Raw genomic sequence first — 26,193 nt, 5'->3', positions numbered from 1 at the left:
GATCACCTCCAGCCCTAGGCAGCCACAGATCTGCTTTTTGTCTCTATACATTTGCCATGTCTAGACAGTTCCAATAAATGGGATCACACACTACGCAGTCTTTTGCCTCCAGCTTTTTTTGCTTAGCATAATGTTTTTGAGGTTCATCATGTGATAGCATGAATCAGTAGTTTGTTCCTTTTTACTGCTGAATTATATCTCAGTCAGATGTCTATTTAAAAGACTGTGCTGGTTGTAGAATGAAAGATGGGCAGAAGGGGAGAGAAAGTGGCCACCAGGAGACAGGTTAGGAGACCACGGTTGTCATTTAAGCTAGAGATAAGAAGGTCTGAGCTAGAAGAATGGCTGTGGGCAGAGAGAGGGGGTAGGGATGCAGGCCACAGGGCCTGGAGCAATTAGCTGACAAGAGGAGAGTCCACATGCGGCCAAGTGAGGAGCCTTAGAGATCTGGACTCTCCCAGGGCTGAGACAGCTGTGTGCTAGCTACACTTCTGGGCGGGCTCATACTTGGCTGCCGGGATGGTGTTCAAAGGAGTCAGGACAGCTAACAACACTCCTGATGGCCTGCAAATAACCAGCCCCTTGGACCACTAGGATGACAACACTGGTAATACATCTGTCAACTGTGCAGGTAAGGGATATATATATATATATATATATATATATATAAATTTCAGGAGACTCAGAGGGTGGGCTGTGACTGAATCTGCTCAGCTGCGTGGTGGGGAGACCTCACGACCTGTTATGTTTCTAGGTTCTTGTCTGGCTTTCCAGGGTGTCACAAGCTTTGTGAGATCAGGACAATGTCCTCAGGGACACAAAGAGGCTCCTCTGAAAATGCTCCCCTACAACTTGCTCTGGGTTAACAGGGCCACCTCTTCTGAGCTTCCTATGGGACTGAGGGCTCCAGAAGAAAGGCTGTATCTTCCCCCAGGTTCCCATGTACAAAGCAACTACTCTCTTAACCACTCTTCTATAGATCATCTCTCCATCAGACAAGCCCAGCAGACTGTCCAGCCCCTGCCACGCCTCTCTGTGGAATGTTTGTGTTCAGTGTATTAGCTCATCTTGTGTTGCCACAACAAAATCCCTGAGGCAGTATAACTTATAAAGTAAACAGGTTTATTTAGCTCCCAGTTCTCAGGGCTTAAACACCATGCCATTCACGTCCAGGTGAAGGCCCTTGCCTGGGTCACAACACGGCAGAGAAACAAAAAGGTAACTTGCCATATACGGAAGAGGTCACATGGTAAGAGAGATTGGTGGGGTACGTCCACTTTCTTTATAACAGCTCACTTTGATGGAACCAACCAGTATCCCATAAAAACGGCATTAATCTCTTTCAAGGGCAATGCCCCTAGTGACCTAATTACACCTCACCAGGCTCCACCTCTTAAAGGGTCCACCATCTCCCGGCACTACACACTGAGGACCAAACCTCCAGCATGTGAACTTTGGAGGGGCATCATATCCAAACCACATCATGGACCTTCACTTGTAGTTCCCCTAATAAAGCCTGTTCCTGTGTCCTGTGCAGACATTTACCCCAAGCTCTGCACACAGGGACCAACAGAGCCCAACAGAGACTCCTTTTGGTATCCATCTATGCCTGCTGAGTGCCAGCCCACGGTCAGTGTTTGGACCACAGAATCCCCAGGCCATCTGGATTGGGTGTATCTTTCCAAGTACTATGCGGGAACCCTACCCCTGTACTCTGTTCACTGTGCCCTAATTCTTGGAAACTGGAAATTCTGATAACATTTAGTACATTTTATAATGACATATGAAACATATGCTCTCTGAGGCAGATTTGGAAAATACGAGCATGTTAATTTTTTATTAATTTCTCTCTTTCTTAATATAGAATATACGTTCAGAATGTTCATTCATACATACACATGGATACATACACATACTCAGGAGTTTTACTGCATAACTGGGGTCGACACTACGATCTTCAGTTTCAAATAGAAAACATCTTTCTGTCACTAGGAGCTGTCTTAGTTCCTTTTCTTGTTGCTGAGACAAAATACCTGACACTCAAAGTTAAAGGGGGAAAGGTTTATTTAGCTTATAGAGATTTATTTAGTTTATAGAGATTTTGAGCCCATAATCAGCTAGCTCTAATGGTGGCACATGCTAGAGGGGCAATCGTGCATGGCGAGGGAAGGCAGCAAAAGCAAATGAGGAGAGAGGAAACAAGCTTCGTTCTGTCCCTTATATTGTATGCAGACTACACACTCTAGGGAGGGTGTAGTGCTCACACCCTTAATCTCAGCATTGGATCATGAATCAATCACAAACTCTAGATTCAACCACCTCTGTAAGCCCGCCCATTATAGCTGCGTGAGGCTTTGTGGGGCGTACATCTAAACGCAAAGCATAACAGGAGCCTTTAAAGGTACCCTCTGTAATCAGAAGGCGTAACATTCTACCATATACAGGGTACGTGGTTGATCCTCCCATTCTCCTCTCCTGGCGCTGTTGGTTGTTGCTGGATCAGGGGACTGGCTTTGGTGACATCCAAGCCTGCACTCAGAATTCAGGCTGCATTTCCTGCAGGTGCTCATGAATCCTCCGTAGACACCTGATTCTTCATCGATGTTTAGTCAATCTACTCGGCAGCTGCAAACTCTCCTCTTGGCCACCTTGCTCCTGGGTCTGTGTGTCCTGTCCCTTCTCCTGCTCCCCACTGCAAAGGCCAGTTCTGCCTGGCTCCCTGCTTGTTCACATCAGCCAGCTCCTAGGACTCCTCCCGCCACAGTCCTGCTGTGGTTACCACGGCTCTCTCCTGCCACCTCCTGCCCGTCCGCAACATCTCTGACACTGGCTTAAACTCTTACAACGCTGGGACAAATTCAGAAATAACCAGCCTAAACCAGCATGAAGACGTGGAGGGGTTTGTTGTAAAGTTCCATCCGTGCTTTGTTCTCAGCTCTCTGTACCTGGACTCTGTGACAGACATGACTTGCATCTAAAAATTGACCTGGAGGTTCTAACTGGTAATAAGCTCAATAAGAATCCATAATGGAATGCAGTTGTCCAAAGGAAAGTAGCTAATGACGTTTCCTGCCACTTCCGTGTACTGTTTTCAGTGGCAGAGGAAAGTCACAGGCAGTCAGATTTCAGGCCAAATGAGGAAAAGGCTACATAAAAAGGGTTGATCTCCAGTGAAACAGACTGGCGGGGAGTTGCTCACCCAAGGCAACGTTCAAGAAAAGATGGCCACCATTATACCTCCAAGGTTTGTTTGGCTTTGGTTTCTATTTTTGAGACAAGGTCTTGCTCAGTTACCCAGTATAGGCTTGAACTTGTGATCCTCCTGCCTCAGCTTCCAAAATGCTAGGATTACAGGTATGCATTCTCATGCTCAGTTCACCTTCAAGATTTTATTGCCACCCACATAAATGTATGACCACTTCCTAAAAGGTGAGCAGAGAAACAATACCCTGTGATGTACTGAGGAAACTCATCATGCAGCTCCTTCCCTCCCACCACTTGGGGAGCAGAGGCCTTGGAAGGCCATAGGGAAGTGCGAGGTTGCTCCCTGAGGTGGGTCCTCAACAGGCCCCAGAAGCAGGCTTTTCTCCCGCTGCTGGTTCCTGACAGAGTGAGGCGGCACCTGGTCTCATTTCCCAGGGCAGTGGCTGGTAGAACACACTACCCTCCAGGCTTCCTGAGCCCTGGGCAGGCAGAGGGCAAAGACCCCAGCCCCAGCCCCCTCATCAGTCCCAAGATGCTTTACCCAGGTCCCTCGCTGTCTATACCCAGGGCTTGCCCTGGGGCTACACACACAGCAACTCTGATAAACACTTGCGTGTCACTCCCTGAGTGCACCCTTCCTTCCTCTAGCCTAGTGTAGAAATGGCTTCTGAGGGTGGCACATGGGTGATCCGGGAGAAAAGCTCTATTCCCTTGGAAGAGGCACAGGGACAGCATGTGCTAAAGGGCTAAGGCAGAGGGCAGGAGATGGGATGTCTGTTGGCCCACAGTGAGCAAACGCTAAGGTATGGGAGGCCGAGGTGCTTGGATCAGGGGCCTGCTGAAGTACTCAGTATGGCCAGTGGCCTGGTCCGATTGGGCTGAGCAGGGAAAGCAGTGGAGCTGGAGAGGCAGAGTTCAAAATAAGAATAAGAAACTTGGCTTTCAGTCTGAAGGCCGCAGGGAACCTCTGAAAGGATACAGAGATGAAAATGATGCAGGCAGATTTTCATTTACAAAAGACAGGCAATATTCCATTGTCGAGGGGAGAATGGATAGAAGCACAGCGGCAGTTAGGAGAGTAGCACAGGAATTTATAGATGAAAAGTACCCACTGCCTCTATTAGAACAGTGCAGATGAAGATGAAGAGGGAAGAAAGTTCCTACCTAGAAATTTTACCGGGTGGTCACAGGGGGTGCAAGGAGCAGGATGGGTTCTAGCCAAGCCCGTGTTTTTAGACCCGGCAGCTTCATAGCTGGTAAAGCTGTTCTCCTAGACAGGACAGCCACGACTTCAGCTACTCTGTCTTGTTGCCCTTGCTTATGGGAACCGTATGTCTTGATTTGGATTGGAAATGAGTTACATGCTATAAATATGATATTTCTTGTCGTTTTCGATGCCCAGTATCTCAGCCACTTCTTAGGTTTGAAATTTCCTACACTGTAATTCCAAATAGGAAGCAAAGCCAATCCACCCCTATAGAAGCCAAAAATGCTAAATTCTCGCTTTCGCCAGCTCCCTTCCAGTTAGGGAATGGCTGGGCATCCTGGATTCTCTTCCACTGGCCTTAAATGAGAACCCGATGGCACAAAGAAGCAAGGGCCTAAGAATCTGTAGTCGGGCCGGTGGCTTCAGGGACAAGAGGTTTCTGAGGACGCAGGGCGCTAACACGAGCTGCTGTGTCTCCTACATCCTGTAGCAGTGGGACAGACAGTGGCAGCAGACTTCTCACTGTACCTGGTCCGTGGCATCTCTCAAGCAGCCTCAGAGCAGGGTTCTTTGGCTCTTCTAGCAAATCTGTAAGCTCCTGCATGTACAGTCTTCCAAAAATTTTTTTTTCTCTCCAAATTAGTCAAAATTGGTTTCTTTTGCTTGCAGTTAAGAACCCTGACTTTTAGACACTGAAGACAAGAGTAGCCGCAGGCAACAAATGTTGGCAGGATGGGCAGAGGGGAAGGCTGTGAAACTCTTCCTTTTATTAAGAGGTGGGATTCTGGCAGTCCTCACGTGGAGGAGAAGCGGCAAATTAAACTACCCGCTCCTTCCACAGGAGGAGGCAGGGCTTTGACGTTTGTTCTCTAGTAGGCCGTATTATGGCCCTTGGAGATCTCACACCCTAAGCCCTCGGACTGTGGCTAGGAGGAGATACCAGGCCCATAAACACGTTACCTTACAAAGTGCACGGTACTTTGCAGACGTTATACAATTTTCTAATCGGTCAGCTTTAAAGAGATTATCCTGAGTTATTCAGGCGAGCCAAACCAATCACGCAAGTCCTTATGAGCAGAAGCATAGGGAGCTGGCTTAAAGATGGAAGGGCCCTGTCAGGGAGCGGGACCGCAGGACTTCTTCCTTCATAAGGAAGTGGATTCTGGCAACAATAAGAATGGATTGGAGGATGGATTCCTTCCCCCGAACACTCCCGAAGGGAACACAGTGCTCTGCCTCCTTGATTTAGACTCCGCGAACCCCTGAGCTGTGAGTTCAGTCACATCACACATTCTCCTCCACTGCGGGAGTGTGAGATGATGAACGGGAGCTGCGTTGAGCTGCTTTGTCTGTGGTCACCTGTGACACAGGAAGAACACTAATTCGGGCATGGAGGAGGCCCCTCTCAGAGAAAAGATGAGAAGTCTGATGAACTGGGGGCTCTAGGGTGGGAACTTCCCTCGAAGGGCAATGACCAGTTGCGAGAAAGGATCAAAAGCTCCTGCTGCTAACTGCTTGACAGATTTGCCCTGGGCCTAGCAGGTCTGCCAGCTCCTCCACTTGTGGACTCACCGCCTACATAGTCTTGACAGCAAAGCCAACAGTGCTTCTGAGGAATCCACTTCTCTGCAAAATAAAAAACAAAACGGTTGATGATCTTCATTCATTAGTTTCACCTTGTACCAAATCACCCAGAGGTGCTGGCCTTGCTGACCGATGGAATCCCCTGTTGAAGATTCAAGGGAGTCACCAATGGAGAACCAACACCTTCTAGGGGGAGAGGCTGATCTCCGGGGCGTAAGATATGCCTCACACCAGCAATGATTCTATAGGGCCAGGAACGAAGGGTGAATGTGGAAATGTTACTTGTCACTGTCTCACCTAATTTTCCACCCCAAACTTTTACTTCCCATCTCTGCAACTCATGGCTCTTAGGGTATAAAGACTTCACTCTTGAGAGAGGAATGCTGTCTTTAGGAGACAGAAGAATAGTTGCAAAATTGTGGTCGCTTCAAAGAGAGAAGTTGGTAGGCTCCAAACATAAAGCAGTGATAAATCTTAAGAAGAGAATGTCACTCCAGCACTCAGGAGGCTGAGGCAGGACAATCAGCATGAGTATGAGGCCAGACTGTGCTACACAGTGAGTTCAAGCCTTAGTATGAAATACATAGCAAGACTCTGTCTCAGCAACAACAAAAAGATGAGATAAAGATGAGAATGTTAGGTACCCTGGTTACACCATTACGTATTGTATACATAGATTATCACATTGCACCCAATAGATATGTACAATTATTATGCCCATTAAAATAATTTTTAAAACAGAGTCAATAGCTATTTCAAAAATCATAATCCTTTTCGCTACCAATGCTGCTGTGGCTGAGACATAGCTACTCCACAATGCAGGCAAAGAGGAGGAGAAACGGAACTGAGGGTTCCCTGCAAAGTTCCTGGCTCTGAGATAATTGCTGGTAAAAACGGGTGGAAGTTATGTTCGTGGAGCCACACTGGAGTGTTTGCCAGCTGGCTTGGTGGAAAAGCTCTCCGCACAGTAATTTCAGGTTATCCACACGACGGGATTGAACACGCGGTTGGGTTAAGATGCCACTGTATAATGACACACGTTACACAGCAGTTCTACCAATACGCACACAAGAGACCTAATCTCAGAAGGATAGACATGGATAAGTAGACGGGCTTGGGTAGATATTGCATTTGTTTTTAACGGTTTATTTGATTGTAAGTTTATGTAATTTAGTGTGTCGTAATGGCTGCGTTTAGCCAGTGGCCCACCATGCTGTCGAGAACATCTATTCTTGAAAACTGGCACAGAGAGATCCAGGACATTGCTATAAATTAGTTCTCTACAGAAAGGGCTATTAAGGGCTTTGATTCCTCAAACATGAAGGCTAGGGTCACCCCTCCTGGTTAAAGAATGTGACTGAGATTCTAGCTAGAGAATTTTAGTGTTGTGGAGGAGAAAAGTCACAAACACCAATTCTAGCCTTGGGTCTAGCTGCAAAAATTAAGGCTATAGGAGTTGCTCACATCTTCTTCCATGCCAGGTATGCATTTATGAGATATAACTAATTTTCTTTGTCCTGTCATACCCCACTCTTGGGGTCGTTAACTTTATAATGTAATTTCTAGATCGGATCATAGGGTTTTGAGAAAGAATTCAGCCAAACTTGAGAAGCGCTAGACAGCCCAAGAGACCCTTGGCCTAGACTCAGTTCTTATGAGATACTGGTTGTCTCCCCTTGGGAAATAAGTGAATTTGTTTATTAACATGTAATGGGTAGAGAGAGGGATTTTTATTTTACATGTTTTGTTTTTGAAGTATAAATGCAGAAAGAAGGAATACTATCGATGGGTAAAATCTTGTGGTAGGTACCACTTCATCTTGCAAATTTGGGTATAACATGGTAACTGTCTGATCCTCTACCCAAACCCCCTTCTCACATGTGGGAAGGGTTAATTTCCTATCTTCTGCTTCTGCAATGGAACTGAGGAATGTGGAGGGCAGAAAAAGCCAAGTAGGGAAACAGCAGGCAACCACATGAGGGAGAGAAGGGAGTAGAGAGCGTGTCCCTGCTACTCTGGCATTCTCCTCCGATCAGGGCAATAGCGTGGGAGCAAACTGGTGGGAGTTTTAGAGTTACTGCACCATTCCAGAGTCCCTTCCTGCTGCAGAACCCATAGTCATACTCCTGATGTTTAAGCTGGAGCTCACATCTGCCCCAGATGGCTCTAAATGGCAGCAGGTACCTGGACGCACCTGAATCCTGCAGTGGGACCCTCAGAAATCTCAGCCAGCCAGCTGTGCTGTCTTACCCAGCTATTTAGTTTATTTCCCAGTAACACAACTCCAAATGTTATAAGCTTTGGGTTTTGGGGGGAAGGGGACTTATGGCAGGGTTTATATCAGAGACCAAAGGGAAGCACTTATTCATAGGCACATGTGTTTTGTTTGTTTAATTTTGGCCTTAGTGAGCTGAGGATATAGCTCAGCGGGACAGTGCCTGCCTGGCAAGCGGGAGGTCAGAAGTTTGATTCCTGGTTAAAAAAAAAAAAAAAAAAAAAATTGGCCTCAATTCAGCCAGCTTCTGCAAGTGAGGCATTCCACCTTCTTGAGTCTTAGCATGAGGCTGTGCTGTAATACGCACTACCCCAGCCTCCTTGTAATTAGCACTTGAGCAACATGGCCTAGAAACACCCAGAATGGTAAAGCTGCCACAGACCTGGCGCTGACATCCTGATGGCTCAGCTCCCAACCCTCAGAACTAGGTTCCCATCTTTCCTGTGATTCCAAGAGCTCCTATTTTTTTTCAATAAATATTTTTCTTGGGGGCTGGGGATTTAGCTCAGCGGCACAGCGCCTGCCTGGCAAGCACAAGGTCGTGAGTTTGATTCCTGGTACCAGAAAAAAACCAAAACAACAACAACAACAAAATATTTTTCTTGTAAACCAGAAAAATATTCTTGTAACTAAAATTCTTACTGGATAACTAGACTTTAAGGGGGAAGTAATAGATTTCAGCCCAACGTTTGGCTAGTGACACAGGGAGGAGGGCCGCCTACGAGCAGAGTGCAGGGGACACAGAGGGCTGAAGTGAGCTGGTGAATTACTCGGAACAACTACGGAGTCCTTTTAGGGTGAGTCTGCTTCTAGCACCAAAGTGCTACTTCCCTGGTCAACTATTTGAATTCTCTGCCTTTCACCTGTCCTTCCTTGTGATCCCTCTTTTTGTAGAGCAGCAGGCAGTGGAGGAGGTCCTGTCTCCAGAGATGCTCACCTCTCCTCTATAATTTCCCTCTCTGCAAAAGCACACAATCACCCCACAGTAGCAATGGTGAGGGGTCCAAGATGTACACACAAGCACACATAACGTCCTGACAAAGCTCCTGACGAAGCTTAGTGTCAGGAGCTGGATGTGATAACATGTACCTATAATTAATCCCATAATTGAGAGGCTGAGGTTGGAGGATCACTGTAAGTTCAAGGCCAGCCTGAACTACATACTGAGACCCTGTCTCAAAATACCAAAAAAAAGAAAGAAAAAAAAAAAGATAAAAAAAGCACAGTGCCAGGAAAAGCAACTTTGAAATTTATAATTCAGAGAAAATGACACCATTATGGGTTCAAATGCCAAGACAAACAAATAATTATGCCAAGAATAGGACCTCATAAAACTATTGTACTAAGATATATTTTGGTAACAATCAAAGCCTCTCTCTTTTTATCCAGGTCCAGATACTGGGGTGAAGTTAGTTATCCAAGATCATACCCGTAATCAGGAAGGAGCTCAGAGCCAGACTCACATCTTGTTTATTGGACATTTCTTGCTTACTGGGTGGTCCTATGTATTATCTAATCTACACACCCAGGCATGCAATACACCATGTCCAGTAAGAGGAAGAATCTTTCTACAGAAAAGTAGGAGCCAAGCTGAATATGGTGTTACATATCTGTAATCCAAGCCAACTGGGACACTAAGGTGAGAGGACCTCAAGTTTGAGCCCAGCCTGGGCAATCGAGCAAGATTTCATTAAAAAAAAAAAAAATACAAGAAAAAGAACAGCAAGAAAGGCATGTCCCATTTTCTAGCCAAGCCCACTAATATCTAAAATACATATCTCACTTTATTTAAAATTTAATTTCTCCCTGCAATTCATTAGCTTCTTCTCCCACCCAGTACCACTTTAGATGGCTCTCAGCAAGCTTTGCACCTTGGAAATTCTACTGCAGTAGTTTTTCTACCCTGGGTGTTGGCTGGTCCTGTAGACCATTATAACCCAGGCATAACTGGTAAGCCCAAGCTCTAAAATGCACTCAGATCCAAATGCAAAAGGGAAAGGACTGATGTGGGTCAGTGCTTAGGATTTTTGCTGTAGCACAAAACAACAGAAACAGCTCTTTCATTCTGTCAAGTTCTGAAGCTGTGGTCCTCTGGACTGGAGTTTAAAACCTCAGAGCCAGTTTTGCACTCAAGTTTAGTTAGGGTATCTGACCTTAGGGGTAGAGATTAGAGTGAGGCATCCACAAGCCAAGGATGCCAGCAGCTTCCAGAAGCTGGAGAGACCAGCAACAACTCCTCCACTAGAGCCACCAGAGGGGGTGTAACCTAGCACACCTAGGAAAACTGATGTCTGATTGGGCCTCCAGAACCGTGAGAAAACTTTCTGTTGTTTTAGGTCATTGAGCTTAAGGTAACTCGTTAACTTTGTCAGCAGGGAACTAGTACACCCCCCTAAACCAAGACAGTGCTTCTCTGATACCTGGCAGGCACTCAAAAAGTATCTCATGAATTCACTGAGTTCAGCATAAAAGGGACAATTGTTTCAAAAGGGAGCTCCTGACAGAGTTAGTGAAAGTAGGACTGGAATGGTGCCTTGAAGAATTCAGTGCATAATAATAGGAAGAAACAGAGCAAGAGGTCATTTCCAGTGGTGAGGATAACTGGTAAAGCAGGGAGTAAGAGGGAGCCGCCTGTGAGGGCGATGACGCTGGGATGCTGGCCTAGCTCAGCTTTGGGAGACAGCAAGGGAAGCACGCAGTGCAAGAGCCTCGGCCCCCACCTCACTCACCAGTCCACACACCAGCCTTTCCTCCAGTGCAACCAGTCCTTTCAGATTCTTCTTCTAAGGCCTGAGCATAGGTTGTGGTGGTTTTGGTGTGCTGCGGAAATCCCATTTGAAACCTACTTAGAGCTTAGTAGGCTGCAAAGAATATGTGTACTCCTCTGGGAAATGACTGTGAGTTACTGGCGTTGTCTCACTTCCTTTTCTGCAATACTTCGAACTCACAAAGCCCATTCATCAGCTTAAGGTGGATGTGATAACCCACATAGCAAGCTGACAGGCTCATCATCTGTCTCCAAGGTTCCAATACTGACTCTATGTCCAGCATCCAAGAAAGAAAACAAGGCCAACTCTATGTTAGCATCCAGTGTTCTGCTAGGCTGTGGGAGCACATCAGCATGGTGACAACCAGTGTTCTGATGGCACCAATGGTCCTGAGATGATAGGACTTAACAGGCCTTCCTATGAATTCTCAAGAGCAAAGTTTCTTTTAATACAGTTAATTACACACCAGAATCCCAGGGTAACCAGAACATTCCATTCCCTGCTCACATTCAGAAAGTTTTCCATCATGACAATCCCCAGCAGATAGGCTTCAAAAAAATCTTTGCCATAGATCCAAGGTTGCCTGTTATTTTTTTTCAAGAACAATTTCAGAAATATTTAAAACTTCAGAGATGATAATAGATTTTGAAGTGGAAATAAAAGATCACTGGAAAAGAATGAAGAGTAAAAGAAATAGTCCCAGATATGGAAATTTACCATGTGTTTCAAGGCGGTATCATAAATCAATGGAAAAAATAAAGATTATTGAACTGAAAATAAAGAATAATTGAATTAACCAGGAAAACTGCATAGCAACTTGGACAATGATCAAACTGATGTTCACCTCACACCATACCATAAAACAAATTCCAAATAGGTTATCTGTTTAAATAGAAACAAAAATATCAGACCAGAAGTAGTAGATAAAAATACAGATACATATGTTGGGAAATAATATTTAAGGTGTGACACGCATGCCAGAAACTATAAGCTGACAAACTTGACTGCATACAAATTATAAACTTCAGAATCAGAGAGAAAAAACAAAGTTAAAGAATAAATGACAAAAATTAGGGAGAAAAACTGCAACCTATATGACAAAGAATTAGCATCCTTTTGGAGATAGTTCTTAAATTAGCTACAGGGGTAGCTAATCCTTCTCTTCCTGTCCATTTGTCCAATTCAGTTAAGCATTTTTACTCCAGGCTCTTAAAACAAGGATCAGAAGCCTATTTATTATATTTCCTGAACAAAAAAGGAAGTGGCCCAAAATTCCTGCCCTGTTACTTTCCCACAGGATGGACTTCCTTGGAATGGACACACAGGATATACTTGAAAAAGGTAATACCAGAGCATTCACAGTGATTATCTCTAGATTTAGGGTGCATTATTTCTTCCATTTTCCTGTCCATAGTTCTAAAATTTTCTAAATTGTACACTTTGCTTTGACATAAGGGGAAATTTTGTCAGTCCAAGCTCTTAACTGTAAGCAACAGAAACTGGTTCTGGTTGTTCTAAGAAGGCAAGTACTTTACGTACGATATACAGTAATCCTTGGTTCATAAGCACTTCTGTTCACAACTTGATTCTCCAACAAAACTGTTCGACAACATTTTGCTTCCTTTCACAAACTCCATATTGGGGGACAAACATAACCACAGCCATCTTCCCCACACAAAGACAAATGAGGCCATCTTCCCACAAATCATAAAATAAATTAAGTTTGTGAACTGAGGTATCACTGTACTTGGTATCTGTGTTGGTTTGGGGCTTATTTTTGCAAGGGGAACACTATAATAGAGGACACATAGTTTGTAAGATTATTTATAATAGTCACCCAAAGAATAATATACAAAAGAGTGCAGGAAATCTGTCCACACATCAAGACCAAGGAAACTAGTCAAGGGCCTGGATCACACAGAAATGTCCTGCATGAGTTCAGCTGAAGGCCTAGAGCTCATAATAGTGTCTCCCATGAATCCAACTTGGAGCCCAGAGCCCATAACAATATCTCATGCAGGCCTGTTTCAAGGATCTGCACTGTGGAGGCCCAAAGGTCAGTGGTGGAATCTAGGAAGTCTGTGCCAGCGGGATGAAGGATCTGTACTAGCAGGCTGAGGGATCTGCACTGGAGCCAGGAAGGAACACTCAGAAGAACCAGAACTCCCCCAAAAGGTACCATGGCCATCCTCAGCAACAGTGAGGTCCTGAGCTCCTCCGATGATCAAGATGGCTGAGTTTCCATCAGGGAAGCCAATGCAGCAAGCTTCTCTAGGAGACCGGCAGTGCACCATCTTCCCTCCAGAGCCAGGAAGAGATGCTCAAAGTGAGGACCAAAACTCCCCCAAAGTGAACTAAAGCCATTCTCAGTGCCAACAAGGTCCTGAGGTCCTTGGAAGATGAAAACAGCCAAGTTCATCAGGAAAGCCAGCATGACGAGCTCCTCCGAAACAACCAACAGCTCCTTATAGCTTCTACCAGCTCTCAACAGCCTTCTTCTCCTTCTCCAATTCTGCCTCTTATACTGCTGGCAACAATCCCCTGATGGGTCTCCCACATCCAGCACCACACTTACTCAGTTCAGCTGGGGGTTATAAGTTGCCCATCAGTTGTCAATCTACAACAGTATCTCACTGAATTCTAAAGAAGGTAGAAAACCAGACAGGCTACAGCAATAGAAACAAACTTCTAAGCTTTTCATCCTGCTAAGTTTGTCTAGTAAAGACCAGCTATCCCAGAAAGTAGGAGGGGCTGATGTTTGGGCCACCACCATCTCTGCACTGAGAACTCGATTTCAACCATTCCTACTACCAGAAAGTCACCTCCACCTCCTACCTTGTTCCCTCATCAACACTGAGAGCACCACTGGCGGAATGACCTGGCTTGGGTCATGTGCTTGCATCCCAGTAGCAGCTGGGTCAGGAAAAAGTAATGATGAGACACTTTCAACTTCTACAGTGGGCAGATGGCTCCTTGCGGTCATGCTAAAGAAAATATTATTTGATGACACTTGCACCGCACAGTAAGAAAGATTTTGTTCTTCTTGTTTGACCTATTTCATTCAACACAGGGGACAGGTTGGTGAGAGAGACGGGGCTCAACCCTGACCATGGCACAGGCAAGTGGGAATTTACAGCCAAGGAGCAGAATCAAGGGATAGAAAATAACTAAGAGAAAACTCTAGGGGTAAGGGAGATTCTGAACAAACTGACTCAAGGAGATTCCTGAAGATAAGCCAGGGTGATCAGACCGCACCGGAAGCTTGATAGAGGATGAGGCACCTGTTTAGGTCTTAAAATTGCCAATTTGACTTAGCAGAATTCTTTGCCAACACTGAATTTCACAAGTACACAAATGGGCTGTGGTAGGTTTTGTGGTAGGTTTTTTGAACGTGTGAGAAAGTCAGCTTAAAGAAGAAAGGGTTTATTTTAGCTCACGGTTTCAGAGGCTTCAGTCCATGGTCATTTGGCTCCATTGCTTCTGGGTCCATGGCCAAGCAGAGCATCATGGTAGAGTGTTGAGTAGAGCAAAGCAACTCGTGGTATGGCAGCTGGGAGGCAGAGAGAACAGGACAGCACCTAGTGGTGGCTTCCTTTTCCTGCTTTTGTTCTGTCTGGGCTTCCACCCTACTGGATAGCATCACCCTTTTTCAGAGTGGTACTCTTTTATCATTTTGCTGTCCCACACGCCAATTATTTCTGGAAAAATCCCACAAATACACCCAGAAGTATGCTTTGCTAGCTTACTGGTTCTTTCTCAATCTAATCAAGTTGACAATCAAGACTGCCCAATGCATGGGCCTAGAGGTTTTTTTTCAGAGGCCACCTACAATTTCACCAAGCAAAGAATCTTTTTAAGCACACAAGAAACCTGAATGCAAGAACATTAGGTAATGGAAAAAGAGAGCAGAAAGGAAGGCAAAAAAAAATATTAGGGGCAGGTATCCACTCTAGAAATTTGTTTAAAGGTCTGTGGGACAAGAATTAGATGAGAAAATAAAATGGATTTTTCTCTCATCAACCCAGATGGACCTAAAAGTAGATAACTACTACTCATGTGCAATCATCTCTTAGGCTACAGATTATTCCAAGTTTAAAAACAGCATTCTCACCATCACGTCCAGGAAGATGTTCTCTGTGGACCCCAAGGCACGTGCAGTGGGAGATCTGAGAAGCAGACCAGCTGACGCACTATACCCATGGGGGACAACTTGCCAGTTTCTGAAAGAACTGTGTTCTGGAAGGGTGCTGTCCACGTACGTGTATCCTCATCCTTGCATTCATTATAGCAAGTTCAGAGGTCAGCTCCAGAAAAGGAAGCGAGAGAGGATGCTGTTTCATAATGTGTTTTCTGGATCTAAAACTGCTGCTGCTTTTTTCCTACCCTTTTGGTACCTACCGTTCTCCTCCTCCTCTCTCATATTAAGGGGAAACAATTGCACACCATCTTAAAATTCCTTTTGTAATGAGGTAGAGCAAGAATAATAAATATGCACACTGACATTTGCTTGGGAACCTAGAATATAAATTAAAGGCACTAGCTCTTTCTTCTGGTTAGACATCAAATCACAATTAAATCTTCCTCAAATTCTCTGTTGTCCTGGTAACTGCTCTCTACTTAGAGAACACGGAGGCCGAGCTTGCCCAAAAGGGTCTGGAAGCAGAGCAAGAGCTTATTAAAGAATTCTTCCTGATGCTCATAACCATACAAGCTGTGCCAGGACTCAGCATAGAGTTGGAGGAAAGCCCTCCTTCAGGTTATCCCTCCCCGTTGCTGTGATGTTTTGGGCTCTGCTGCTAACAGGCTATGTACGTTATAATAACAAGATTGGCTACGGTACACCAAAAACATTGATGACAAATAGTATTGCGGATAATCAGATTGCAAAGCCTCTTAAACACATTTGACTCTAAAAGATATATTTAGACTTAGAGGAACAGTAGCTGGGGGATTTTTTTTAAGTGTCAATTGGTGTGAATGAATAAAGATGGTTTCAGAGGAGCTACACTGCTAAGGGATTAAGGCCAACTGGAACAATTCACTTTTAAAAAAGGCCTCCAAGCTCAAGAGAGCAGCTCCTATTTATTTGACTGAGGCTGATGTATTTTAATCCCCAGGTTTTATACTGGGAGTCCTGAAATGGTTCATCTCTCTCCATTTGTCCAAAGAAGAATGACTCTTAATTGTGCATAAATAAAATCTTGCAACTCCTATGAGACAATTGTATGCAGCAACAACAAAGCAGGGAACTTTAAGTAGCAGTCATTTTTATTTTGGTTTAACAGATTTTTAGCAAGAAGACTCTGAATATGAATCGGCTTCATTTTTAAATCCTGAAGAAAATTTCTAAGCAGCCCATAAGGTGCCACTTCAGTCAGAGGCAATTAAAAACTGCCTAGAATAGCAACAACAAAAAAATCACAAAATGTTTGGACATTGTAGGGGAAGAAAGTTACACATTACATTAACTCCATTCCCACCCCCTCCTGAGTTTATTTGCTTTTATACTCCTACACAAACTCTTTCTAGTCTTGGGAGGGAGGAATGGGGAGGGCAGTATGGTGTAACTAGTTTTTTAAAAGTAGCGTGGTGTGGTAATGCACGCCTGTAATCTCAGCACTTGAGAAGCTGAGGCAGGAGAAATACCACGAGTTCGAGGCCAGCCTGGGCTATAGAGAGTTCAAGTCCAGCCTGAACTACATAGCAAGACCTTGCCTCAAAAAAATAAGCATATTTGAAGATATTGTTATGTTTTAGTTCCAACCATGTAAATTTGTGAGTGTGTAATCCAAAAGATGGTGCAGACCCTCTCCTATAGCCAAGCAATTCTTCTCAAGGGCCAGTGTCTTCCTTGATAACTGAGGAATCACTAGAGAATCACTAGACTCACTGGATTAGACTTTCTCCTCTCTTGGTCTTTGTCTCTAGTCTTTAAAAACCTCTGGAGGAGGCATTTTTACATTTAGATATTTGATGGTATAAGCAACCTTAAGGATCCTGGTACAAAACATGGCCAAAGTACAAACCCAACAGAGGAGACACAGCTACTTAGATTCCTTGCAGGTACCATTTGTAAAATGGCCTTCACTCTATTCTCCTAGCCTCTGAAAAAGCTAATGATGCATAAAACTAATTATTATAAAATAAGTCTGAAGCTGTACGGTAGCTGTTCACAATGTGGAAAATTACACTTTTTCATGGCCTATTTTCTTTTAAAATGTGTGCCCTTTCCCCACCCTTAATGTGTTCTGTATATGTAAAATAAATACTCTTCGCAGCAGGACCCTGGTTTGGAGGCCTTAAAACCTAATAAAAGAGCCCTGTAGTTTAATGGTCCTTAAATGCTCAACATCTTTTTCACTTAATGTAAAATCCATCTGATCTAATAGCTGTGACTGAATTATAGATATATAATTTTTTCTATTAAATGTTAATCTTCTGCCTTGGCAGAGCAATAGATGCTCTAAATTATTAAGAAGGCAATAAACTCTCTAAACTCTTTCCAGAATTCAAAATATTCCCAGGACTGCTATCATGGAGGAAAAAAAAAAAATCACAAATCTGCTTAAAATATAAAATAAAAATCAGGGTTATTAAGCACAACAATTTGATGGCAGATAACAATTACAGGGGACATTGTTTTTTATTGATATCTGAATGGAATATATACACATTTAAATAGATATATATACACATGTGACTAAATTACATATGTATATATAACCAGGGAAGCAAACCTCGCAAGTCTTGGCTCTTTTTTATTTACATGTGACATTTCTGTTACCTTCCCCTTTTGGCTGAATTCATGCATCACCCATGTTTGTGCATGCAGGCATACATAATGAAAATACCCTCTACTGCAAAAGCGATACCACGCGCCCAATTATGCTAAGCACAAGCACTTTCACTGCCCAGGGAGTCTTGTTCGAATGCCATTTCTGCTGCAGCTTGAGCTTTTTGTTTTTTAATCTGTACATTCATACTCACTTGAGCCAAAGGTCAATATATGCAGTAAGAATCAGAATCCATGCTAAGAAGCAGGTTAATATTTACCTGGAAAGGATGGTCTAGATGGTTGTTTTAAATAACCAAACCAGAACATGAGACAAGAGTTGAAATCCAGCCGCAAAGCCTGATTCAGTCTTGCTGGGGACCTCACTGAATAAAATGGGAGCAGAAATGCCTACTTTTCATTTTGTGTTTAGCACACAATCTATATTTGTGTGTGTGTGTGTGTGTGTGTGTGCAAACTCTGCCTTTATTCATCTGTTGCTTCCCTCTCATCCCTGAAGATTACTCATGACGTTGAAGAGCCAGGAGTAAGATCGGGGTTCCTTTTTCCCTGCCAAGTATGTTCAGCTGTGTTCCACATGTTGATCACAGGCGATTCTCTTCCAACCCATATTTTGGTGGAAGGAGGTCTGCTGTTACTTTGGTATAGAGAATATGTAAGAAGAAAAAAGACCACAACAAGGTTGCAGAATCCAGTGATGAAGAAAATAAGGAAGCAGTAAAAAGTACTTTTCTTCTTCCAGGCTGGTGATGTACCTCAGTGGCACAGTGTGTGTTTTGCAAGCACAAGTCCCTGGGTTCATTCCCCCTGCACCCCAAAAGTACTTTTCTTCCACCACAGAGAAGCAGGTGTCAAGAGAAGCTCACAAGAACTGCAATAGGAAGTCTGGCATATATGTAGTCAGCACCGATGCCTGTTTTCATGAACACCAAATATTAATTTGAGATTCGTCCTTTTCCTACTTTGAAACAAGTGAGCTGAAGAACGCGAGCCATTCAGGTAGGCAAGGAGCAGGTGAATGAGAACAATTTTAGGGCCTTATTGGAAAAAGGCTGGTAAGAGCCAGGACTGGGGTAGGGGAGTGCTGATGTTCTAAAGCTGCAACGTTTTCAAAGCAGCAATGCGCCAAAGCATGCAAAATAACATTTTAAACTGGCCATAGTTAAGGGGAGCACTAAACAAAAAACAAGGCATGAGAAAGACTACATCTGTCAACTTTCCGTTTCTTTACAAAGAGGAAAGGTTTGCTTTGGTCTCTGTCATTCGTCTCTTGGTCCATTGCTTCTGGGCCTGCAGCAAAGCAGCACATCATGGTGGATGTAAGTGTGTAGCAGAGGAAACCAGTTACCTCCTAATAGCCAAGAAGCAAAGAGAGAGGAGGGGAAGGGACCAGAGTCCCAACATCCCGTTCAGGGCAAACCTCCAATGACCTAACTTCCTTCCACCAGCTCCCACCTCCTTAAGGTCACACCACCTCCCATTTAGCACACCTGAGAGCCAAACCAAAGCAATGACTCAGCTAAATGCATGTGGAATTTTAGAACAATACAGATACAGCTTGTGATTAAAGTCACTGTGATATTAAAATTTAAAGAGCTCATTGGATGAATATTTGATTTTACTAGCTAATTCTTCATAACAATGATGCTCAGTTAAAAGCTTTTCTAAGGAAGCAGGAATGATAAGAGAAAAAACTAAGGATCCAATCATAACAGATCTCCCAGAGGACCTTCAATATCTTAGACGACTGCCTTTCTTTTTTTTTTTCTGGTACCGGGAATCAAACTCACGACCTTGCGCTTGCCAGGCAGGCGCTGTGCCACTGAGCTAAATCCCCAGCCCCAGATGATGGCCTTTCTCCCTTGGCTGTAAGTTTAGATCTCCTAGTGTTTCTGCACACAAGGCTGAAAGAGACAAGCATCACCCATTGTGTATGCTCCACTTGCTTACTAACTAAAAAGTTTTAATCACCAGCATTGTAGATGAAATCTCTGCCTCTGATATCAAAAGGCAAGTGGTTGAGACAATGGCATTCGTTTAAGAGGGTTCTGGATAGTTAACTAAAAATAATTATTACCATCTATACTGTAGACCCCGTCATTTTCCACTCCAAATTTTCCAAAGATATGAAACGGCTTAGCTTAACTTCCAAATGTTTTATAAGGATGTTCAAGACAATATTCTACAGAAAACATTTTATTGATGGTTCAAAACACAATAAAATACACATAAGGCTCCTTTCCCATTTTATTATGGAAAACCCAACGCTGAGCATGACTGTTCATTTTAGAATTTGCTCTGCTGTTGAGCTTCAGTAGGTGACCAAAAACTCACAGAAAATGGAATTATTTTAAAAATCAGACATTGCTTATGTCAACTGTATGTATCTCCCTAGAGAATCAGAAATGAATCCAGTTCTGACTTTTCACCATTGTTTCTACCCTGAAAAAACAGGATGATTTATTCTTTGGTGTGAGAAAGTATTGGGATGTTCCTTTCCCCCTGTTATACAAATATGGGATTTAAAAAATCTGGTTCTGGGTGCTTAAAGATATTGTTAAAGCACTTTTTGCAATTTAAGAAAATTAAGCTGAAATGATCCATTTGTTCAGTTATTTCTTAACAAATTAGTAATTTTCATTCTGAATGGTAAACAAAATATTAGTAAAAATAACAAGACAAACTTTCCTTAATGAGATGAAGTTAATAAAAATAGCTGATTACATTGGAATATTTACTATAAACATATCCAATTTTATTCTTTTCTTGCTATCTATATACTCTTACACTTTACCATATTATTGCACTTCTGTCAAAAACCTCAAGATGTTTTCTAAAATTGATTCTCTAACGCTAATTTTGCAGGAAAACTGCATTTTACATTATTAATCTCATTAGTATAACTTTCCTACAAATAAGTATGAAACATTTGGAAGATACAAGTATAATGAGCACTTGATTTACAATAGTAGCAAATGCCAGTCATTGCTAAAAAAAATCTGAAGTTTTTGACACTTTGAAAAATCTAACATATCATTTATCATTGTTCTCTAAATACTGTGGCAAGAAAAGTCACCACAAAGTAAAAAATTAAGATACTGTTATAGAGATAATGAGGCAAGCTCATTATAAATTCCTGAAATATTCCATCCCTGCCTGTTTTTAATCTAAATGTAATTTAGCACTGAAAAGAATTTATGAAAAGAAATTTACTTTAAAAGGCACAAAAATTATTGGTGTAAGAAGAAAACACATTTCCACCTCCAACAGAATTCAAAGGCATGCATTAAGTTCCCTCAATAAGGATACAACTTGGCCAGCCAAGTCATAACATTCCTTGAAACTACATTAGGCACAAGGATCAACTGAGGATTGGAAAGGTCTTCTAATCCACTTAAACGTGGCCATGAACCGAATTAATTTTTCTGAAATAAACCATTAAATTATTTCAGCCTGACCCCTTTTTGTATGGACCCATTCAGATGGCATGTTTCATTAGGGACTCAAAGGTTTAAAAGTAGTTAGTCAATCAAAAACAAAGTGTTAGGTGGTTTCCCTAGCTACAAAATTAACATGTATAGAATAACATAAGATTTGAACTGATACTGAAAAACTCAGTAACATACTCATCTAATTGAAAAAAAAAAAAACCCTATTGATGGAACAAAATATATTTTATTTTAATTATACTAGCCAAGTAAGGCCCAGAAGAGGCAGAGAGTTGCATAGGAAATGCTCAGCACCAGCAGGACAAAGCAGGCGGGCCGGGAGGTGCTGACGTTAGCACACCAGCCCCTGCCGCATCTGTATGATCTGCAGTAAGGCTGCCTGGACATCTTCATCCATGTGACCCTTGGGAGAAGGAACAAAGACGAGAAACAGCTCATGTCATCTTTACTTACACAAGAATTCAAAAGACAAAGGCCTTATCCTGGGGCCCGACTGCTTACGATTCAAAACCCTCATGACATCAGGGTGATATTCTATGGGAAATAACTGGAAAAGGGAGTATAGCTCTAGCATGAAAATGAAAAAAGCCAATTACTAAGTAGTGCACACCAGAAAACAAATGCACAAACCCCGCTCCCTCTCTCTCTCTTCTTCTCTCCCAGCCTCCAATAATGGCTCTGATGGTTAGAGAGCATAAATTGTACATGAACAAAACAAACCAATGAATTCTGCTGTTGCTGCTGTTGCTGAGATTGTCTTTGTGTTTAATTAGGAAGTAGCTGAGGAAAAATCCCCACATTCATATTTTCTATATAAACAAGGTCATGTAATATGTATCATTTTGTAATCTGCTTTTTTATTTAGTTTCATAGTTATTCTTCCCTAGAGCTATGTAATTACTTTAATTTTTGTATAATAGTCCATTATATGAATATATTACATTTCTTTGCCCATTCCCCAAACAATGTATGATATTTCCAATCTTTATGGCCAGATAACCCAGAGAAGAACTTGCTGGGTCAAAAGCAGTCTCAATTTTTAATTGTGCAAAGTACTACAAACGTCCTTCTATAGAGATTATAACAGTTTACACTCCCACCCAACAAGGTATAAACACGTCTTTCCCACACGCTCTAGCCAACTCAGTGCACTCTCACCTTGCTTACGCAGGTGCCCATCCCAGATGTAAAAAGTGGTACCTCTCGTTCATTTGCATATCCCCCATTACTGACTAGGTTGAGCATCTTTTTACAGCACAGTAGCCATTTATATTTCAATGAATTCAAATGAAATACTTTAAATTTTTAAAAGTGGCAAAAGGTTGACTAAATACAAGCCTTTTTTCTTCCTTCTTGCTGGAGCACATGCATAGGTTTCGGCACAACGTTTCTATTAATATAAAAAGTTTTACTTCCAAAAATCTGTTTTTATAACAGCAGAATGTTTAAATTTCAAACATTAGCCATAGCTGACTAAACTGAGTTCTTAGTTAACTTCAGGATGCCAGAAGGCAAGACTATTTCAGATGCCAATTGCTTTTGTTATGTTTCATTAGGACTGAGTAGAAAATAATTTCGGATTTCAGGAGTGTGAATTATTCAAAGTAGAAAGGGTATTTATTTGTTGTGTCTTTCAGTGAGAGCGAGCTCTTCTTCCATGAGTCAATACCAGTGTTTTTCATTCTCTCTTAATACTATAGATTTTCTATTCTTTTCTACTATTTGCCCTCCTAAACTACCTATCCTGGTTTTTGCCTATAGTTTTCTCTAATAACTACCATACACTTTCAAATCCCAGCCTATCTTCTACCTGCTCGCACTATTCTTTTTCAGTAGCTTCCACTCCATCATTTTTTCATAGAAAATACTGGATCTAGTGGTGCATGCCCATAATCCCAGCTACCTAGCAGCCTGAAAGAGGAGGTTCACCAGTTCAAGGCCAGCCAAGGCAAGTTAGTGAGATCTTACCTCAAAATGTAAAAAGATGTTTAAGTCTAGGGATGTAGCTCAATAGCAGAGCACAGGAAGGTGATGCCCTATGTTCAATCCCCAGGTACCTCCCCCTGAAAACTGGTTATCATTTGTTTTATTATTTTATCTAGCTCTCTTGTAAAAATGGTCATTCCTTGAAGTTTCTGCTTAACACTAATCTTTTCTTTTTCTTTTTTTTTTGAACAACAAGGTCTACAACACTTCAAATCCAAATAATTCCTATTATTATCTCTCCCTTGTCATTCTAACATTTGTATCTTCCTAAAAAACCTATTCTGAGAATTTTGGAGATGCTGCTCCTACGACTTTACAAGTTAAACATTTTCTTAGCCTTTTTTTTTTTTTTTAAACAGCATTATCACCCTTAAAGAAGGAAATTTGTAATCTTATGTTTCACTAAGCTTAACGCTCAACAGACATTACCAATTATCTCTTAACAGACCAATTTTTCTCTAGCTATTACAATTCTATGCATAGCCTGCTTGCCATTTTCAGACTTTTCTAGCATTTTCTGTATTTCAAAGCAATGCTCCTCTGCTACCAAGATACACATGAAGTCCTTTCCACTCCCTCTGCAGCTGACAGCCCTGCTGGATGTCAAGGCATCAATGCTAGCCAGCAGCACTATGAAAACGTGCTGCCATCGCATGTTGCCAAACTGTCTAAAAAATGAGTGACAAGCAGATGGAGACAACACTAAATTTAAGATGCTGTGTTGCCACATAGCTTTGTAAATTTTTCTGGGAAATATGCAAGCCATGATTAAAAGAAACACAATTATTTTTAAATAAGCATATGGGATATAGCTACTTATTTTATTTATTTATTTACTTATTTATTTATTGTTTTTGTTTTTTACAGACAGGGTCTTGCTATGTAGTCCAGGCTAGCCTTGAACTCACGTTTGATCCTCTTGCCTCAGCCTCTCAAGTGCCAGGATTACAGGCATGTGCCACCACACTCAGCTATAGGGGTACAGCTATTTTAAGTATCCATCACTCACACATAAATTTACTTTAAGATGAAAAAAAAAAAAAAAACTACAGTATTTTCTAAAACAATAGCCTTCCCAAAAGAGCAATAGTTCTTTACCTGTGCTGCACTAAGAAGGTGTGTCCGGTAAATTGCAATTACTTCTTGGTGCTGCCTGTCAGCATCCTAGAAAAGCAGAAAGATGCACAGATCAGAATATCAGCATTCACAGCTCCAAACACACAGCGGCTTGTGATAATACCGTCCTGAGGCCTGACACTACAACACAGTGGCATTACCATCACTAAACGGCTCCTGCTACTCTTCTTGGAACAAATCACCCGACCCTACCAGGCACAGGATTCCGTAACAGGAAGCAGTGTACACTTTTCTAAGGAATGTGTGGAGCATTCATGATGAAAGCAGTGCCACTTATCCAAGGTGATATGAAATTACTGCTTTAGTTTACATCTACTGCCATGAACTTGCCCAGACAGAACTCATGCTGTGGGTGACTACAAAAGCGCCCCGTCCCGTCTTATCACTACACTAAGTCCCCTCCCATGCTTCTGAGACTGAAGCATCTATTTCCTCATGTTAGACTTTGTTTCTTTCAGGACCAAACAGAGGGAATAGACCAGATTTGTAGGGTGGTGATGATAAAGTCTTGACATAAAATAAGTACAAATGTTGAACGCAGGGCCTGGCATATAATTAGGCACCAAATAAACATCATCATTCCACCAGTAGAGGGAACTTTTTGTAAAAATGTTTACATCTTTGATATGAACAGAGCTGCAAATCAAGTGGCTTCTGAATAGGCTTCACGCACACTCCAAGGTGTCCTGGCCCCTCTGAGCGCAAGGCCTCTGGCATCCAGTACTCACAGCCAGCTGCTGCTGCAAGGCCTTCACTTGGTGCTGCAGGGTGTCCACCAGCTGGCTCTGCCTCTTGGTGGGGCTCCCGCTGGTGTATGTGAGCTGGGACAGGCCGTTGAGTGCCTGCTTTAGTCTTTCTACATCATTGAGCAGTTCTGTTATCTATCGAAAGAAAAGAAATCACAGGAGAAGCACATATTATTCATTGATAATGAACATACTTGCATAGCAATTATTTGAGACACAAACTTTATATACTGGAAAATGGAGGTATGGATATCACGAACTTCTTATCAACAACAAACTTGTATCATTTCATTAATTAAATTCCTTCTAGTAAATTTCTTACAAAAGCAATACCAAACTAAGAATATATGCATCCTTTGATTTGGGCATGAACTCAGACATTTTTTTTTTCGTCTTTCTGAGACAGGATCTCACTATGTAGTTTAAGCTGGTCTTGAACTCATTTTGTAGCCCAGGCTGGCCTCAAACTTAAAACAATCCTCCTCCCTCAGCCTCCAGAGTGCTGGGATTATAGGCGTGTGCCACCACACTCAGCTGAATTTAGTCTTCTTATTCCTAAATAATGTGTATGGCTCTGTGAATGCACATAAACTATCTTCCAGGCAAGGTTTGGAACACAGGAAGGAAGGGGGTCCTCTGTAACACTGTGCATTTAGAATTAACTTACATGCCTTCTTCCTCTCAGGGGTTGTATTAAGACTATTCTGTTGTACTGAGACAGAAAAAATAGGAAGGCTATTTAGAAAAAAAAGCATAGGCTTTGAAATCAGACAGATCTGGCTCATATGAGACTGGCAAATTGCCTTTACTTTTCTGAGTCTTTCATTTCCTTGTTGGTTAAAGGGGATAAATCTTTCAGAGTTAAGAAAATCAAATACAATCCTAATTATATGTCTGATACATAGCACATGTTCAATAAATGGCAATGTGTATAAGTACATATTTATAATTAGCTGGTAAACTTATATATTATATTCCTAAAGACCTTGCAAATGCAGTGAGAAGTTTGCAATTCTGGGTCTTATGGGAAGACGTGCCAGGTGT

At 42.4% G+C, this 26,193-nt stretch overlaps 1 protein-coding gene and 1 long non-coding RNA gene across 4 annotated transcripts in view; one reads left to right on the top strand and one right to left on the bottom strand.

The window, feature by feature from the left end:
- Positions 1 to 245: 245 nt before the first annotated feature.
- LOC106149610 overlaps positions 246 to 26,193 on the top strand; it is a 42,295-nt gene continuing 16,347 nt past the window's right edge. Inside the window, exon 1 of the long non-coding RNA XR_001235915.1 lies at positions 246 to 631. This is a non-coding gene — a long non-coding RNA (uncharacterized LOC106149610). The remainder of the gene's footprint in view (positions 632 to 26,193) is intronic.
- Positions 21,487 to 26,193, bottom strand: part of Uaca (uveal autoantigen with coiled-coil domains and ankyrin repeats) — a 73,075-nt gene continuing 68,368 nt past the window's right edge. For all 3 annotated transcript variants that reach the window (XM_005393643.2, XM_005393642.2, XM_005393644.1), the window contains exons 17-19: positions 25,132 to 25,284; positions 24,365 to 24,430; positions 21,487 to 21,683 (exon numbers count right to left, since the gene is read on the bottom strand). In XM_005393643.2, coding sequence (XP_005393700.1) covers positions 21,612 to 21,683; positions 24,365 to 24,430; positions 25,132 to 25,284 — 291 coding nt within the window. In that variant the 3' untranslated portion in view covers positions 21,487 to 21,611. The remainder of the gene's footprint in view (positions 21,684 to 24,364; positions 24,431 to 25,131; positions 25,285 to 26,193) is intronic.

This window comes from Chinchilla lanigera, unplaced genomic scaffold (assembly GCF_000276665.1).
Source record: "Chinchilla lanigera isolate Chin_1 unplaced genomic scaffold, ChiLan1.0 scaffold00049, whole genome shotgun sequence".
Taxonomy (NCBI): Eukaryota; Metazoa; Chordata; class Mammalia; order Rodentia; family Chinchillidae; genus Chinchilla; species Chinchilla lanigera.
This window is presented reverse-complemented; position numbering and strand designations above follow the sequence as displayed.